The 19,345-nt window shown below is 40.9% G+C and overlaps 1 protein-coding gene across 2 annotated transcripts; it reads right to left on the reverse strand.

Annotated features, from left to right (window-relative positions):
• Positions 1-1,258: 1,258 nt before the first annotated feature.
• Positions 1,259-19,267, reverse strand: txndc16 (thioredoxin domain containing 16). Of its 2 annotated transcripts, none has more exons than XM_063467457.1 (20): positions 18,873-19,267; positions 18,368-18,538; positions 17,189-17,271; positions 17,033-17,106; positions 15,957-16,031; positions 15,614-15,735; positions 15,032-15,122; positions 12,430-12,598; positions 10,517-10,686; positions 10,373-10,433; positions 10,168-10,282; positions 9,900-10,046; positions 9,501-9,560; positions 8,926-9,124; positions 8,558-8,694; positions 6,841-6,919; positions 6,214-6,355; positions 4,062-4,249; positions 3,746-3,936; positions 1,259-1,936 (listed from the first exon to the last, which is right to left on the reverse strand). In XM_063467457.1, exons 2-20 carry the CDS (start codon positions 18,522-18,524, stop codon positions 1,731-1,733), a joined length of 2,466 nt encoding a protein of 821 aa, XP_063323527.1. In that variant the 5' UTR covers positions 18,525-18,538; positions 18,873-19,267; the 3' UTR covers positions 1,259-1,730. The 2 variants fall into 2 exon arrangements, with proteins under 2 accessions (XP_063323527.1, XP_063323526.1); XM_063467456.1 differs by having other exon boundaries at positions 10,135-10,282.
• Positions 19,268-19,345: the final 78 nt, after the last annotated feature.

Here is a 19,345-nt window from a genome sequence, read left to right on the forward strand (position 1 = left end):
ACGCTGGTTGTTAAGCTGTAATCAGCTTCTCTTTAAAATACACTGACTGATTACTTTATTGGAGTGCTCTGGGATCTGTATCAGCCAATCCCACGGACCGTGCACTGAAGATTTGCATCAAATAAACTAAGCCGAAACCATTAAATGCCTAACCAACCTTTGCCAGGGATCTGTGTCAGCTGATCCCTGGGACCGTGCACTAAAGTTTCTCCTCAAATTAACTAAGCCGAAACCATTAAATACCTAACCAGCCTGTGCCAGAGATCTGTGTCAGCTGATCCCTGGGACCTTGCACTAAAGTTTCTGCTCAAATAAACTAAGTCGAAACCATTAAATGCCTAACCAGTCTGTGCCAAAGATCTGTGTCAGCTGATCCACGGGACCTTGCACTAAAGTTTCTACTAAAATAAACTAAGTCGAAACCATTAAATAGCTAACCAGCCTGTGCCAGAGATCTGTCAGCTGATCCCTGGGACCTTGCACTAAAGTTTCTGCTCAAATAAACTAAGTCGAAACCATTAAATAGCTAACCAGCCTGTGCCAGAGATCTGTCAGCTGATCCCTGGGACCTTGCACTAAAGTTTCTACTAAAATAAACTAAGTCGAAACCATTAAATAGCTAACCAGCCTGTGCCAGAGATCTGTCAGCTGATCCCTGGGACCTTGCACTAAAGTTTCTGCTCAAATAAACTAAGTCGAAACCATTAAATGCCTAACCAGTCTGTGCCAGAGATCTGTGTCAGCTGATCCTTAAGACCGTGCACTGAAGTTTACATCAAATAAACTAAGCCGAAACCATTAAATACCTAACCAGCCCGTGCCAGGGATCTGTGTCAGCCGATCCCTGGGACCGTGCACTGAAGTTTTGCATCAAATAAACTAAGCCGAAACCATTAAATAGCTAACCAGCCTGTGCCAAAGATCTGTGTCAGCTGATCCTTGGGACCGAGCACTAAAGTTTTACATCAAATAAACTAAGCCGAAACTATTAAATACCTAGCCAATATGCAAGCTTCGTTCCAGCCCACTTTAACTCTTCAGTATAAACACTACAAATGAAACTGCTGAACCCAAAGTAACGAGTCTGTTTTCAAAATGTACGTTGTCGAAAGTATAGATATTTGTTTCACCAAGTAGACCATTTGACACGATGATAACAAATAAGACTGGTTTTTGAGTTAATGAATGGAATGAACACCTTTTTATGAATGCGTTCATAAAAATAGTTAAACACACTTTTTGTTTTCCAAAGGTTTATGAGTTACAACGAAATTAAGAGACAGTTTACTGACTGACACATAATTATTTCAGTTAACTGGCACATGAGCAGCTTTAAAAACAAAAACAAACAAAAACAGCCAATCAGATGCATCTACAAAGTTAAAAGAGTCACAAAGTCACAGCAGTAAAAATCAGACAATGAAACAGTCTCAATAAAAAAAATCAAAAAATAACATCCAGGAACAACAGAAAGGTTTAATAGCCAGCATGTCACATTAAAACACAATGGCAAAAATATTATTATAATAATAGAAAAAGAACAAAAATATATCAGTGTGAAGGGTGTCTTAAAATTCAGTGTCATTTAACGTGTGCTTTCCTATAACAGAGAGATAATAATCTCTCATTAAATACTCAGTAACCCAACATTTAAGCTGTATATTATTAATAGAAAAGAAAACTTAAAGAAACAGACAAATCAGATCAGCAGTGTTCTTTCCATCTGATGTTCAGAGTTCAGAGTGAGCGTGACGATTGTCATTTGTCATGTCCTCTACCACTACATGTTCTTTCACATTAACCTCTTCCTCATTCACTTCTTCTTCCTCCTCCTTAGGAGTTTGCTGCTGGGCGGAGTCAGGTTCCTGCATGTCCATAATTTTCAAGAAGTCATAGAACTCAAAAGCAGGTGGCCAGCTATCCTCATCCAGCAAACCTACAGAACAAAAATATTTAATTATAATGTGAAGTTTCATACAGAAATAAAATGTAAGATGAAACATATTGTTAAAAGCATATTTGTCTTAAGATTAGAAAGTAAAACACAGGAATTTTCACAGGAATGTTGATACCTGGTGTCAGAGTGCTGTAACATCAGTTTCTTTTGTGTCTTCTTTACTCATCAGTCATTTTAAATGCCAATAATAATATATCAGCAAATAGCTAATATTGGCCGATATATCAGTCGGGCTTGTCTTCTCCAGTCTTCTTGAGTTTATTCTATATAGCCCAGGTTGTCCTGTTTTAGCTCCTTGGTTATTAGGTTTCCTTTGTGTCTTTGTCCTCTGTGTCCCTCTCTGTGTGTCTCTGTTTATGTGTGTGTCCTTGTGTCTTCTTTCCCTTTTCTCTTCCCATGTTCTCCTCCTTATGTTTCATTTCATCCCTCCCCTGCCTGTCATTTTTATCCCATGTTTCCCCAGACCGTCATGTCTCTCCTCTCGCTCTCTCACTCTCTGTGTCTCGTCTCCATTAACTGTTCCTGCGTCCCCCTCGTTATCTCCTCCGTTATCTCCCTAATCCATCTTGTTTCCTTGTGTGTCCTTTCCTCTCAGTTCCCGTGTCATGCTATGAGTTAGTCTGTGTCTTAGTGTTTCCTGTTTTATTTTGATAGTCTTGCGTTCCATGTTCAGTGTGTTTAGTTTTGCTTCTATTTATTTATTTATTAAATAAATAAAAGTTTATTTCTATAAATAAATTAAATTAAATTTTATTTATTTATAGACCATTTTTGTTCCTGAAGTTCAATTTATAATCGTCACAACAACTTTTTTAACTTTTATAAAATGACTTCAAATAATAATTTTAGGACTCACTCATATATGACAACCATCTCTACCTGTAAACTAAATGCGAGTCTGCAAACATAATACAGGTTTAACAGCATTTCCAAATCGATGAATAGTAAAAATGAATACATTGCAATCCAGCAGAAGAGTTTTGGTTAAAACAAGATTACAGCAAGTCAAAAATAGAACCTTAAGTCCTGCTGCATTAGTAAAAAGGTTGTTAGTCTGCAGTTTGTGTGCAGAGAATCAATTAAATGTTGTGCATTTCAGTGATGGAGACCAGCATCTTATCTCGGCTCTTGCCTTTATACACTCCAGAGCCAGAAGAGGACTCCAGATAGTTCGGGTTTCATATCTGAACTACGTTCAACAGTTATATTAACAGTTCTCTCACTGATAGAGAAGACTGCTGAATGTGTAGTCAGTCTTTATGGTGGGAATGTGCTGACCACAGGTATTAATTCCATTTAGAAATATCACCAGTACAAGTAATTTCTCAGACTAACTGTTGTATGTAGAAAGGCAAATGTAAATAGACAGAAGGACAGCCTCTTAATTGTAAAGGTCAATCAACAATCACACACAATGTCTGCTTTTATCGTTGCATCCAGTCTCATTTGATGACTTTGTGCGGGATTTTCAAAATGTGCTTGTAACTCAAATTCCAGGTGACTAGAATCTACAAACTGCTAAAGGTAAATCTGAGGCATAGTTGAATTGTTTATGATTGATTTTTTATTAACTGGAAATTCCATCCAGACTGAGGTGACCTAAACATTACCTTAAAGATTTCAATCTTTAAGGTAATCTTGCACATTTCTACTCTCAATTCTGCTTTTAAGACTGACCGGTTCATTAACTGTCTGTAATAAGGCAGAAGTATAGCTGTATAGCATAGCTGTCTTGGAATTTATGGGACTGTAAACTCAGCTTTAAGCTTTCTGTTCTCTCCTCCTTACCTGTTGGTGACTCAGTACCATCCTCGACCCTTTGCAGCCAGTGAAGGACTGAGGAGGCCACTATGGGGGTGTTGGGTGGGTACTGGTATATTTGGTCTCCAGAGGGCAAGTGTGTGAGGACTAGTGCAGGAAGAGGGGGCATAGAGCCTACGTATGACCCCAGGACGGACATACCAGCTGGAGTGCGTCCACTGAAACAAAATATATAATAATTGTCAAGATAACATGGACAGCATTAACAAAAAAAAAGTGGGGATTTTGGATTGTGTACATGATGGAAAAATGGAGCAGCAAATAAGCAGAAACAGAAACGTACAGATGGATCCAGCAGGCCAAATATCGCTCCATCATTTCCCCTCCCGACTCTACTACTGTTCTCATTTCCTTCACCAGCGCCTGGTTCTGCCTCCGCCCAATCTTGTCCTCCTCCTCTCCCACAAACAGAAGGAGTAGGGCTTTGCCCAGCAAGAGGAAGGATGGCAGATTTTCTACAGTCAGCTCAGGCTGGGGATAGAAATCATGAAAAGGGGACAAAGAAGTGCCAAATAACACAAAGACTTCAAATATCTGCATTTTCACAAAGTCACAGTCATCACACTACAAACCAGATAAAACACAGGCCAGTGAAATGAACAACATCCCAAATAAAAAAGAGAAGGTTTGACTTTGACACAATCAGCACAAATCTTGAGTTTCGGCTAATTATCCAAAGTTTACGCATCACTGATTTTTGCTGCACCTGCAACATCCTGCAGAAAACCTGCTTACAAAGGTCAGCACCAAGCATGTTAGAAGCAGCTGTTTACTTCCTAGCAGTGTGAAGAAGACTGCAGGTGGAATTTTAAGAGGGTCTGTCACTTAAATAGTGAGATGGCCAAACCAATATTAAGTGATAAAGATTTACTAAGCAGAGCACGAGTGCAAGGCTGCGAGTAATCTGCTGACAATGCACAAATCTGATTTAATGCTGACCTGTACAATCTACTATAACTGACACAAATTACTGTCACATTTCTGTTTAAATACTCTCCAAATTCTGTGCAGTAAAAAGGAAACAAAGAGATATAAAACAAAGCGCCTCATCAGTCCCGTCAGCAGTTTTTAACACTAGCAGGGATTTTTCTGATGGTGCAATTCTCCTTGAATTATATATGACACATTTCAGTCCAGGTCACTCTCTCACCATCACAAATAACACATAAGCAAGTGTTAATGTCACCATTTAACTCGTTTTATCGAGTCATATTCTGTGATTGATTGGTGTGAGGTCATCAGCACAGCCAGAGGGGAGAATGTGTCATTGACTGGACTTTTGATCCCAAGCTCCATGGAAGCATTTTCCACAGCAGGAATCAGACCCTTAACCCTTCTTATCATCCATCATCTTCCCGAAGCATTACTCTGACCTGGCATGACCTCTGTATTTGGAAAGCCGTAACTAAGCCACATGTGAAGCCCATTACCTGAGACTATGATACTACGAACACGCCATAGTGGTTTTTATAAACATCCAAGAATTTATAGCAGTGTATTTTCAAGTGGGATTAAGGAGGTCCTCAAAGGCTTTATCAGGCGACACCCTCCAGCTCGCACTGGAACGGTTCGCAGCCAAGTGTGAAGCGGTGGGAATGAGAATCAGCACCTCAGAATCTGAAGCCATGAAAAGGGTGGAGTGCTCACTCTGGGTCAGGGACGAGTTCCTGCCCCAAGTGGAGGAGTTTAAGCATCTCGGGTACTTGTTCACGAGTGACGGGAGAAGGGAGCGGGAGATTGACAGACGGATTGGTGCGGCTGCAGCGATGCGGACACTGTACTGGTCCGTCATGGTGAAGAGAGAGCTGAGTGTAAAAGCAAAGCTCTCAGTTTACTGGTCGCTCAACGTCCCTACCCTCACCTATGGTCACGAGCTGTGGGTAGTGATCGAAAGAACGAGATTGCGGATAGAAGCAGTCGAAATGAGCTTCCTCCGAAGGGTGGCTGGCTTCTCCCTTAGAGATAGGGTGAGATGTTCAGCCATCCAGAAGGGCCCCAGAGTAGAGCCGCTGCTCCTCCATGAGCAACATGAGCGCTTCCTGGGTGAGGTGTTTTGGGCATCTCCCATTGGGACGAGGCCCCGGGGCAGACCCAGGACACACTGGAGAGATTATATCTCTCGGAAGGCATTCCCCAGGCCTTCCAAGCTGGAAGAGGTGGCCGTGGAGAGGGAGGTCTGGGCTTCTCTGCTTAAGATGCTGCCCCCACGACCCGGCCCCAGATAAGAGAAAGAAGATGGATGGATTATAGTGATTAAAATCAAGCTGGACTTAGTTATTCACTCACTATCCCTGACTGGATGATTGCACTGAAACAAGTCATCCAACTTGAATTTGTGACTAATTTTGCAAAAAATGATAAGGACAAGTGTACACACACACACACACACACACACACACACACACACACACACACACACACACACTATGGTTTACCATTGGGTGGAGCAGTGCAGTGTTAATGTGTGTGAGCAGCTCTTCAGCAGACGAGGAGGCAGGCAGTGTGAAAGGATGAGTGTGTGTCCTCCAAGATGGAAACACTAACACTGCGGGAAGGTCTACAGTGTGGTCTGCAGCCCTGCATAGTCACCATGCACGCATGCACACACACACACACACACACACACACACACACACACACACACACACACACACAATATAAGTAAAACTAATAAACAATATTTTAAATGGTTAAAGTTCAAATATTAAACATTGGAAACACAGCTAAGTTTTTAATGACAGGTATGTCTAAACCTTTACAAAATGTAACTACAACATTGATTAAAGTGTCTTTCCAAAGCCAGGTTGAATTATAGTAGGTATGTGTAGGATTTCCACCCCTCAAAAACAAACTGCTTAACTGTCCATCTCCTAAAGCCTTTAAAAGCAATTGGAAATCCTACATTTCAAAGTTAAGAAAAACAGACAACTCATAGAACCATATTTTGTGCTTTTCAAACTTCAGCTACAGTGTGTTTTTCAAAACTTCTAGTAATTTCGGACTTTAAACTCGAAGAAGCAGTTTGCCAATTTGCCTCAACCTTGAAACGGTAGAGCTCGTACCATTTCTCTGCCAGTTCATCTGTCAGCAGTCCAGTCAGTGCTTCTCCTCTCAGGGACTTTGCTGCTTCGGTAAACGCTGCTAAACATGGCAATAAAGAAAAATTTGGAAAGAAAGAGTAAGTAATACGGGATACTGGAAACACACCGTCTATTTAAAATAACAAAGAGGAAAAGACTAAAAAAGACTAAAATCAACAATGAGCAAAATCTGAACTCATTTGTCTGTGTTGTCCAGAACTGAATGAAAGCACAACAACGAGCTGCATTGTTAGATCAGGTGATACATTTCCACATTACCATGAACACTCACACTGCAATTTATTTTGACCGATCGCTCAACTGTCGCAGTGGATGCACCAAGCAAGCAGCCTCAGTGATATCAATGTGAAAATCCTGGGTGACTTCCTTCTGGAAGATTATCTTGTTAATAATTTTACCTCCTCATTACGTACGACTCTCAATACTGTAGCTCCTATGAAAAAGAGAGCTTCCCTTCATTGGCTTCCTGTTAAATCCAGAATTGAATTCAAAATCCTGCTCCTCACATACAAGTCTTAAATAATCAGGCCCCATCTTATCTTAATGACCTTCTAGTACCATATCACCCTATTAGAGCACTTCGCTCTCGCACTGCAGGCTTACTTGTTGTTCCTAGAGTATTTAAAAGTAGAATGGGAGGCAGAGCCTTCAGTTTTCAGGCCCCTCTTCTGTGGAACCAGCTTCCAGTTTGGATTCAGGAGACAGACACTATCTCTACTTTTAAGATTAGGCTTAAAACTTTCCTTTTTGCTAAAGCATATAGTTAGGGCTGGACCAGGTGACCCTGAATCCTCCCTTAGTTATGCTGCAATAGGCATAGGCTGCTGGGGGGATTTTCCATGATGCATTGAGTTTTTCTTCTTCAGTCGCCTTTCTCACTCACTATGTGTTAATAGACCTCTCTGCACTGAATCGTACCTGCTATTAATCTCTGTCTCTCTTCCACAGCATGTCTTTATCCTGTCTTCCTTCTCTTGCCCCAACCAGTCACAGCAGATGGCCCCGCCCCTCCCTGAGCCTGGTTCTGTCGGAGGTTTCTTCCTGTTAAAAGGGAGTTTTTCCTTCCCACTGTGGCCAAAGTTGGGTTTTTCTCTGTATCTATTATTGTAGGGTCTACCTTACAATATAAAGCACCTTGAGATGACTGTTGTTGTGATTTGGTGCTATATAAATAAAACTGAAATTGAATTTATTGTGACAAAGCAGACAGACAGCTACTTTCCCATTCGATTGTTTACCACTCCCATTCATATAGTGATCATGTGTAGTGATCTGCCCCTTATTTATCACCCCCACTTTCCAAACACCAAGATAGCAATAGTAAAAACACTCATCTCATCGCTTTAAAACAGGAGTTCACAAACCAACAGAGGTCACAGTAGCTAAATGTATCTTTTATATATTAGCCAGAGTAAGTATTAGCTGATTACACCTACTCTGTTACTGTAAACACAATGCTAACATTGAGATAGCTATGAATGTGAATGAGTACAGACAACAGTGTTAATTCACAGCTACAAAACACCTCCAAGTATTTCTCCTCCACTCCCTTAAAAGTTCTTGTTTTGATTGCAGCTACTGGGAGATCTTCATAACTAGTATAACCATAACTAATAGAAGTTTAGCATTTGCATTGAGGCTTCCCTTGCAACAACAATGCACAATAACAACATCTTACCTGTTTGTGTCTGGGCCTCAAACAATCCCACAACTCTGTCAAGCTGGTACCCTGCTAGCTCAGGATGAGGCACTTCCAGAAGGAATAATTGTGCTTCCTCTAGAGTGGACAGACGAACAGGAGAAGCTACACGGCTTCTGGTTAAAAAAATCAAGTCCACACAAACACACGCGTACATGTAAGTAGACTGACATTAAAAAGACAGCGCTACAAAACTAAACACACCTCCATTTCTATTTCAGGTTAAAGGGAAAGGATTGTACAAGTACACCAACTGCTATTTCAATAACTTCATCAGTCCTTGATTTGGACCCGATTGATGTTAAAGGCTTATATATGACTTCAAAGTTATATTCATGTTTTCTCACATCATGATGAAGCGATGTAGTGACTCACTACCCAGCATTCCTCTGAAGTGCTGGGCCGGATGCTGGGGATGAAGAAGCAAGACACTGGGAAAGGCAGTGATTGGCTGGAAGGGGACAGCACTGCCTGGCTGAGCAGCGCAGAGGTCGGTCCATTCGCCGCAGTTGACCACACTCATCTGAACTTCGTTGACCTCTGAGTCTTAAGGTCAGTGAGAGCAAATCATGTGTTGATGAGCGAATTTTCTATCCATTGTTGCTATTAATCAAGTTTTGAAATAAGTGCAAATGAGGCCTGAATATTACAGCTGCCTAGATAACAACCCTTTGTGGTTAAGGCAATAGGGCAATTCATTCAGTACATGGATTTAGACGACTGTATGTTGGTTCACAAGGGGGTTTCATCTTTTGTGAATTTAGACAAACTGTAAAGCACAATAATAGGAGTCATAACTGACGTGGTACTGCCATCCAAACACTCTTCTGTCCATTCAAATACAGATCTCTGTTTTGACGTCTGCTAAAATAAACAGTGGAAACATAGCCCCCCCCCCCCCCAAAAAAAACTGCTTGTTTACCTGCAAGTCTCTCTGCAACTTCAATGAAAGAGCTGAGAAAAGCCATTGAAACAGCATCCCCTGGTGGGGGAAAACAGAAACTGCAATTCACTTGCATTTCATGTTCAAGAGGAAAACTTTTTTTTTAAACATAAAGTATGCCTGTTTCATATAAGAGACATTATATGAAATAGATGAATTCCAAAACAGTAAATATGATGGTAGAAGTATAACTTCCAGGGGAGGGAAAAAGGCTTCATAAAGACTGTTAGAAGTAAATGAGCAACATTTTTTAGAGTTTTATATCAGATTTGGCTGATGATTCTATACATGTAGTTTCTTTTTCCTGGTAAATACTGAATTTGTTGTATTAACTGCCTAAAGTGCCAAGATGCCTCTAAAGCAGCGACTCTGTCTTACATTTGAGGTAGAAGAGCACCACTGTGAGGCCAATCTGTGCTACTGCACTGTGAAAGTTGTCAGACGTCAGTTGGGTAACTGAATCCATGTCCGGTAAGGTGCCTCTGTTTTCAAAAACTGCCGCTGCGATTTCATCGTCCAGCTTGCCTGGAGACAGATGCAGACACAAAAAAGTTGAACTCCTGTTCTCATTCTTCCTTTTCTTCACGCTTCTTTCACTCTTGAGTCCCTTTACCAAAATGTGAATCTTCCTCATCGTCATCCACACCTTCGTTGTCTTCTTCATCATCATCCTCCTCCTCCTCTTCATCTTTTTCTTGATCTGCGAACAGCACCAACACCTCATCGAGGCTGTTTAAGGTCAAATACTTTACTTCTAAACTCTGGAGGTGCACACACACAAACAAAAACGTGGGTAAGAATAACAAGTACTCTCATTCTGTGTATTATCTTGTGCCATGTTAGTGTCACACCTTCTCAGGCAGCCTGTAAGCAGCATTGTACTCATCAGGGGTTTTCACTGCAGGGCTCTGCCTGGAAACACACAAACCCATAAAAGAAATGATCTTAATGTCTTCATATCCATGCTCGCACACGTAGCTGTAGCTGTTGCACACCTGTGTACAAGCAGCAGCAGGGCGAGGCCTCGCAGCCTCCAGGCCAGCGTGGTGGCAGTATCGAGGTCCAGGTGCTCGGTTGCGGGATGACAGAAGAGGAAGACCTGGGGAGTCTGCTGGTAGGGGAACTGGGGGGGCTGGACTGAGGAGGGGTCGTCGTACACCTCGGTCTGGTAAGGAAGAGACACAAAGTGTTAAGAGATTCTACTCATGGTGGTAGGGTGGCTCTTTTGTGCACAACATGCTCATGGTTACTTTTTTTTTGTAAATTTGGTAAGTTGTACGTTGCTTTTTTCTAAAGGTCTACTTACAAAACACAGCTGCAATGACAGCACAATAACCACACGATCTAATATGCTGTTTTCCTGTTAAAAGGGTGTTTTTTCTTCCCGCTGACGCCAAGTGCTTGCTCATAGGTGGTGATCTGATCGTTGTGGCTTTCTCAGTATTACTGGAGGATCTTTATCTTACAATATAAGTAAGTAAGTAAAACTTTATTTATATAGCACCTTTCAAGATAAAAATCACAAAGTGCTTCACAGAAGCTAAAACGCATTTGTTATGATTTGACACTATAAAACTAAATAAAACTAAATTGACTTGACTTGTGAACTGTGAAGAAGCTTGCGTAGTGAGTCTTATATTGTTATTAAAGCTGCTTTTACAGGAAGCATCGAGTAAGTCCAACTTTTATTCACACCTCAGAAACGTTAGCCTACAGGTAACTGAAAGAAACGTCATGATATGTGACTACTATAAACAAAGAGAACAGGAGGCTGTGTTCTCCTTTTTCTTATGTTCGCTAGCCCCATCAGCAACATCTCCACTTAGAGACACATCAGTAGTTTTGTCTCTTGCATTATTTCATACACTCTTGTTGCTTCTTAATGACTGAACTCCTGAATTTCTTTTTGATCTTGCTCTTTTGTTTTGGACTGCTGAGTTTAACAGGTTAAGAAGCTAAAATAAGGTCAAAGTTTAGTTGTCAGTGTCATGAAGGTTGGTCTATTTTACCCTTGCTAAATCACTGTGGTAACTTATGCTGGAGCCCAGCTTCTCACCGAATCTTTCACTTAAAATATATTTTAGAGCAGGGATGCCTACTGTGAGGCCCGGGGGCTAGAAATGACCTGCCAAAGTGTCCAATCCGGTCAACTGGAAAATGTACTACGGTGGGGACATCCCCGCTTTAGAGCTATAAAGATTCAGTGCTGAAGAAATACACTTTATACATGAAAGTTGTTAAGCCGTACCTTACTAATCCCACTGATTGAAGCCCAGCCAAAGAGTTACAGCAGCTGGGATTGCACCTAACAGAGATCAGATTAGAAAAGTGATCAGTTACATCTGTTGGCCACTTCTTGCCAATAATCTTCATTTATTAAAATAAATTTCACTTTGACCTGGCAACAAAATAAAGCGTTCTCAATTTTTCCTCTATGAGCTTGTGGGAGAGTGAACACACTGACTAAATATTTAAATGTATCTGAGGTGTCAGAGCGCTGATGTGCAGCTGTCACATTAGAAACAAACACCAGGAATGAGAGGGCACTGAGAAATAAAACACTTACACAACTCAAGACAGTATTCTGTTTTTTTTGGCGTGTTTGTGAAGATCAGAAATTGAGAAGATTAACAACCAACTGCAGCACCGCTGTCTTGTCTTATTTGCATAGATCTGTATCACCAAATGAGCACACACACTGAGCCTAAAGCAGAAAGAAAACTGATAACAACCCTTATCTCTGACTGGGGTTTTGTCAAGTCAGTTAATGCAAAGAAAACTGAACCATGAACTTCCTTCGTGGTATATCACTCTGTTCGCACAACGCCAACAGCTCGATGTCATTTTATACGCCAAACAACCTGATAAATTTTGCATGAATTTACAAAGTAATCCTGTACCAGCTTACAACTAGTGGAGCCTCCATGAGCTGCAGGAAGGAGTGGAGGCTTAAGGTGGACAGGGGTTTCCTCATGCGGGTCAAAGGGCAGCGCTCAGAGGTCATCGGGGTCATGAACCCACTGTGAATTCTGCAGTGGAGGAACCACACTCGAGACGAAGGAGACGATTCGTTTACACTGAAAGACACACAGAGACAACTTCCTGAAAACACAGACTAACATCAAACACATTCATACTGTCAGGTCTTTAGTTTATAACATGAGAAATTACATGAATCCTTTTCTTTGTATCGACACTTGTGTGTTTGTCTATGCATTTCCAGCAGGATGTCAGACTTTTCATATTTTCTCCTAAGTATTTGGAGTCAGACCAGAAAAGCAAAAATTATCCTGGGTATGTTAAAAGCCTGTTTCAAATTACAGTCCCTTTGGGTTTTCACAGCCGAGTGAGTTTAAGATTTTGAGCATGTATCTCTGAGGTCACAAGGCCACAGCGGCCACATCAGCTGTCATCTTAAACTTTCAGTAAATATCACACGACCTGCTGTAGCTGGAACTACATTTGCTGCACAGCTGTAGGACACTTTACAAAGAGCCTCAATCTCAACTTCTTCTTTTCTATGTTGTGTCTTACCTAATATTCAAAGCGCTTCACTTGTTCCACATTTTGTCATGTTACAGCCTTATCCCCAGCTGGATTCAATTCATTTATCACCTGAAAAATTCTACTCACAATACCCAATAATGACAAAGTGAAAAACATTTGATTTATATTTTTGCAAATGCATTAAAAATTAAAAGCAAAACTAAATATACACAATTTTTCTTTGCTCAATACTTTGCTGAAGCACCTTTGGCAGAATTACAGCCTCAAGTATTTTTGAGTATGATGCAACAAGAAACACTTTTTGGGGGGAGTTTCTCCTCTCAGGCAGGATGGGGAGCATTGGTGCACAGCCATTGGGTTAATCGGGTTAAGTCCGAGCTCTGGCCGGCCCCTCAAAGGTATTCACAGAGAGGTCCCGAAGCTACTTCTTTGTTATCTTGGCTGTGTGTTTAGGTTGTTGTCCTGTTGGATGATAACTCATCATTAAGGATGTCTCTGTACATAGCTGGTCCCCCAGTTCTTGTTCCAAAAAACCATTCCCACAGCATGATACTGCCACCACCATGCTTCACCGTAGGGATGGTATTGGCCTGGTGATGAGTGGTGCCTGGTTTCCTTCAGACACGGCGCACAGCACTCAGGCCAAATCAAAGTTCAGTCCTTGTTTCATCAGACCAGAGAATTTTGTTTCAGGTGCCTTTTGGCAAACTACACGTAGGCTGTCATGTGTCTCTTACTGAGCAGTGGCTTACGTCTCGCCACTTTACCACATGGGCCTGATTACTGGAGTGCTGCATAAGTGGTTGTCCTTCTGGAAGGTTCTCCTGGAGCTCTGTCAGAGCGACTATTGTGTTCTTTGTTACGTCCCTGATTAAGGCTACGTCCACACTAGCCCGGATAGATTTGAAAACGGCGTTTTCATCTGAAAACGCTCCGCGTCCACACTAGTGTTTTCAGTCGTTTTCACAGAGTTCTGCGTCCACACTGAAACGGCCGAAAACACTTACGTTCCAGTCCTGTGCATGCGTGAAAAGCAAGACGATTCGACCTGCCTCATTTTTGTCTGCCGTTTATTTACTTTCCAGCTCTTTGAAACGTCGCGGCAAAATGTCAAGGAAAAGCACCGAGTTTTTTAAATGGACTAACAATGAGGTGGAGTTGTTACTGCGAGTAACACAAAAGTACAAAGTTGCAAAAGCGAGTGAGAATTAAAGAATTTGAAGAAAAGCTATCTGGAGCATGTACAAACTGATATTAATCTTTAATAGGGCTGTCAAAATTGAGAGCAAACAAAACAACTGCTGTATAATGCACTCCGGTATCTTAGTTTAATTGGTCACATGACTGCATCACATGACTAAAATGTGTCATCGTTTTCAAAAAGTCTCCGTTTTCGCTGTCCACACTGCGACGCCAAAGCACCATTTTCAAATGTATGCGTTTTCGAGAGCGTTTTCAAAATGCTGCGTTTTCCTTGAGCGAAAAGGCCGTCTCAGTGTGGACGGGAGGCCAAAACGGAGAGAAAACGATGCGTTTTCAAAACGCATTAGTGTGGACATAGCCTAAGGCCCTTCTACCCTGAACCCTCTGTGCTCATTGGGACTTTCCCCAGATCTGTGCCTTGATACAATCCTGCATCAGAGGTCTACAGACAGTTCCTTGAACTTTGTGGCTTGGTTTGTGCTTGGTGTGTCTTCTAAATGACATCCAAATGAATTTACTACAGGTGGACTCCAATCAAGTTGTAAAAATACTTATGTACATGTTATATTTGTGTGTTTTTTTTAAATACATTTACAAGAAATTCAAGCGAACTAATGTCACTTTGTCATTATGGGGTACTGTGTGTAGAATGATTTAGTTGAAAACTGAATTTAATCTAACTTGGAAGAAGGCTGTATCATGACAAGATACTGAACAAGTGAAGCGCTGTGAATACTTCCCAGGTACAAGTGTTGTCACTGACGCCTGCTGTACACAAAGATAGGCCAAAAAGAACATACCCTAGGTGCTTCAACACGGGTCCTCCTGTTATGAGAATAAACTGATATTTGGATCCATACACATAGGCCGTCTCCATAATCGATCTGTGCTCTTAAGAAAAAACAAACAAAGATGATACATTTAATCAATCAATGGGACAATGTGTGTCTTACAAAGTACGATCAAACCTATGAGTAGCTACTAAAAAGTTTACCATCTTTAATTTAGGACTTGGTGATATGACCTCAAATTAACATCATGATTTTGAATTTTGATCGATGAATGATTATGCATACACATACACAGGCTGGTGACCTGTCGCAGGGTTAACACAGAGAGACGGACAACACTCACACCTGTGGGCAATGTAGAATCACCATCTGCTGGAGTTTTACAGTCGGCTCAGTGTTCGAATTACGCTCTGAGTCATGTGACAACACAAACGGTATGTTTTATAGTTTATACAAGTATTAACAGAAATGAAAAACAAAGAAACATAAATAACAGACACGGGCAAGATTATGATTGTCAGTTTTGATTCCTTTTGAATTAACTGCCCAGCCTTACATTAATTACTATCCTTCCTGTCCTTATTCCCATACCTTGTGTTCCCAGACTGCAAACATAACCAAGCACAATGTCTTTCTTCCCTCTGGCTGCCTTTTCCATTGCGAGGAGGTCAGCGTCTGTGTGGACATACTTTATCTCATCACGTAGAATGGCACTGGAAGAGAAAAGCCGTCTTCAGTTAAATGCCAGAAGTACACGTTTGGCTCCCTTCTCTCATTTTTTTCCCCAACAAAGCTCACCAAAAGACAAAAAATAATGAGTGACTTTGGTTCTGGTTCAATCTCAGTGGCTCATCTGAATGTATGTGATCCTAAAGGGTTCAAAAGTTAAAGTTTCACAAAGGTCTCTACAACACAGAGCATAAGGCTTACTTACAACAAGACTTCGGAGACTATCGAGTTGACGTCAAAGATAGTGTCCAAATCAAAACTCAAGAACTCCTTACCGCCTCTAGCAACAGAAAGACAAGGGCAGATTCAGCGAGACTGGAACCATGCAGACACAAAAACCCACATGAAGGTTACAATGTTCAGTTTTTATTCTCACTGCTGTTGAAAGTCATTGATGAAACTTTATGGACACTGAATGAATTTTTACAGTTACAAATTCTAGTTTTAAAGGGAAGCTGTTAAGAAGTTTACTGCATTACATTTCAGTTTCCATAATACTTTGTCCACTTCATTACTATATATTAGGGGAGCAGGTAAAAAGGTTGATACAGTAGCATTAATAGTGTATCTCAGTGATGATAGCCGGGATAATACCTTTTGTGTTGACTGTTAGAAATACAATGAGAGTAAAGTTTTCATTAATATGAGCAGTAGCCCTTCCCACATGTAGTTAGAACTTCCTCTGGACTCTGATGCAGAGCTTGTAGGGTGGATGCCAACAGGTGGCAGCAGATATTTTCATACTGAGGAGCAACAGAAATTGAAGTGGGGGAGAGACCAGTTAGATATAGTTTGGTGGAATAACTTTGCCTGTTTAGCACGGCCAACACAGTCGGGATCTGATTGCTCATGGAGTCAGGAATCGGGTTTAAGGGAAGCTACGTCTTTTCTTTCTTGCTGAGTCAGAGATCAAATTCAAACACAGAGCTAAATTACACCATTTTTTACATTAAATGTGAACATCACTTCCCAGTGTGAACAAATGCCAGTGAATTAAGTTGGAAATCACGGAGAAAGAGACAATCAGCAGATTTATTATCCTTATTTACAGACTTGAATTGTTATTCTTCCATTCTGTTACTGTAGCTTAGCATGATTCACACTTTAAAATAACCGTCACTTATTGTGTTCTGGCTGCTGTAGGTCCCACTTCACCCACGCTCAGAAACAAGCTATTTTAGTTCACTTTGCCCATCCCTTAAAACATCTTTCTTCTGATTGGCTGCCCCTCCATGTTCTGGTCATTTTAGAATGAACACATACTGAGACTTTACAACCCACCTGAACAAAAAAGCTGTGTGCAGCAGCTGTTCCTCTGCGCAGTACGTGTAAACCAGCTCTTTGTTACAGTTCACCTAAAAAGCAACGACAAAAAAGTGATTCAACATCAACTTCAATGACTGATGAAGCACAGTGCTCACAGGGGGCTACACTTACCTTACCAACTAGTACTCCATAATCCTGAAGAGCTTCAGCAGACTTCTCCAACTCCACCAGGAACAGAGAGATGGTCGGAGAGACTGGAAACAGAGCAGGCGACAAAGAGAAACGCCTTTCAGACACGGACTGCTTTCCATTAATCTGAATCCACACGTTTTAATGTATGATGAATTTTCTCTTACTCATCTTATGCTACACATTCACATGTATTAAAGATTGAATTTTTTTTATTAAACTGAACTTTTAAAAAACTAAACCTTAAAAAAAATGTTGTTTGACATCATTTAATGACTGAATCTCAATCTGTGAACACATTTCAACATTAAACATGTTTGGATTACAATCAGACTGTCTGTAGCTGCTTTGAAAACGTCACTCTAAATACATTTGATTCAGTTTAGAGTCTTAAAGTCATTTCAGCTTCAGCTTCACTCAAATGTACACATCATTTGCATGATCCAGCTGTGACAGACAGTTTTCCATTAGTGTGACCGATTACAGCACGACTAATAATTGATCATTGATCAGTGTGTAACATACAGTAAATGTTTGCAGTACTGCCCACACACAGAGTTAGAGTTGTGGACTCTACAGAATTGATTGTGAGCTGGTTATGAATAAAAGTGTCAGTCACCTGGTTCAGGAGGGGAGGAGTCAGAGAGAAACTGTCTCTGTGAACTAAGCCTGCCAGCAGGTCTAGTTCACAGAGTCTGTTACCCTGGCAACTGACTCAGAATTTAATTTAATCGTCTTTCTGGAACAGAAAGCGAGAGTTTCCCTTATTTATGGTGAAAGCAAACCCAGAGATGTTAGCTAATCCTGCTTCCTGGAATAGGGCCCTAGCAGACAGAATGTCACTCACTATTTATGCACAGCCAGAAACAACACATTGATGTTCTGGTAGTCATTTTGGTCTTTCTAACCCTCCAGCATCATCTAGAATCTCTGAAAAGCTCTTCTTGGCTCTCCTGCAAAAATGCTGCACAGCACCTTATTTCAGTAAACTGACGTCACGTCAGCATGGCTGCTAATTTCATTAGCATGTTGAACTCATCAAAATACACTTGTTCAGCACGCTTGCATGTTTCACATCACATGCCTGATAATGAGGAGTGTGGGACCTATGACAAATGTACAGCAGCACAGCTGAGATAGCATGAGCAGTGAGCTGCCTACCTTGATGCTCAAAATAGATGAACATCATCTTCCCAGAATGCAATTTGTCATAAAAGTCCGCAGCTGTGTATTCAATCAGGTCTGAAGTGTTGGCCTTGTCTGTGCACCGTCCCGACCTCATCCACAGCAGGAAGACAGCAACACACATCCACATCATGGCTGAGGTGTGTTCTTTGGAAGAAACAATACTGTTAAAGGAGCACAGTTTTATATATTTATCTCTCTCTCTCTATATACATATATATATATATATATATAAGCTGCTTCATTGTTCTAATATATATTTAATTATAGAGTTTGTAATACTCTCAGCTTCTGAAATTTCCAAACTGCGCAGGGGAGCTGTCATATTTGAGTCCCAAACAAGAAACGGGGACGATTAAGGCTCGTTATTGTTTTATGTGACCCATACCATCTGCTATAACTGGTTAATATTTCTTGTTCGGCTCAATCAAATGAACAGCAGCACGCAAGAAGTGACAAAAATAAGCATGCTATCTGTTACCTGAAGAAGCAGACTGCAGGAAAACCTTAAGGCTCAACTTGTTTCTTTCCAAGAGGTAAAAACCACAGCTAAAGCATTGATGGAGGGAGAAACATTACAACGATAATTATGAGCAAAAAACTATCTTACAAATATAAAACGTCCAAAAACAGCGCTTTAAGATTTTCTTAAAAGCTAATTCTTTAGCTAGGCTTGTTAGCTGCCTATTGATGGATATTCGTGCTAAGGGCTTTAAATAGCTAACAATTAGCTGATATTAGTTTTAAATTTAGAATATGCATGTCGCTATATGTCCGCGGGGGATATAGGCCCAAACCAAAACTGTTTCCAAGGTTATTTTTCGCCTTGATACACAATGAAATCTAAGAAAATAGTTCAAGATGTAACTCTCCATTCTTAGCAAAACACTGTCAAATGCTCAGCGTTACGACGGCACTTCCGGGAAGCGTTTCAAAATAAAACCACAATAATAA

Source organism: Pelmatolapia mariae, linkage group LG23 (assembly GCF_036321145.2).
Source record: "Pelmatolapia mariae isolate MD_Pm_ZW linkage group LG23, Pm_UMD_F_2, whole genome shotgun sequence".
Classification (NCBI taxonomy): Eukaryota; Metazoa; Chordata; class Actinopteri; order Cichliformes; family Cichlidae; genus Pelmatolapia; species Pelmatolapia mariae.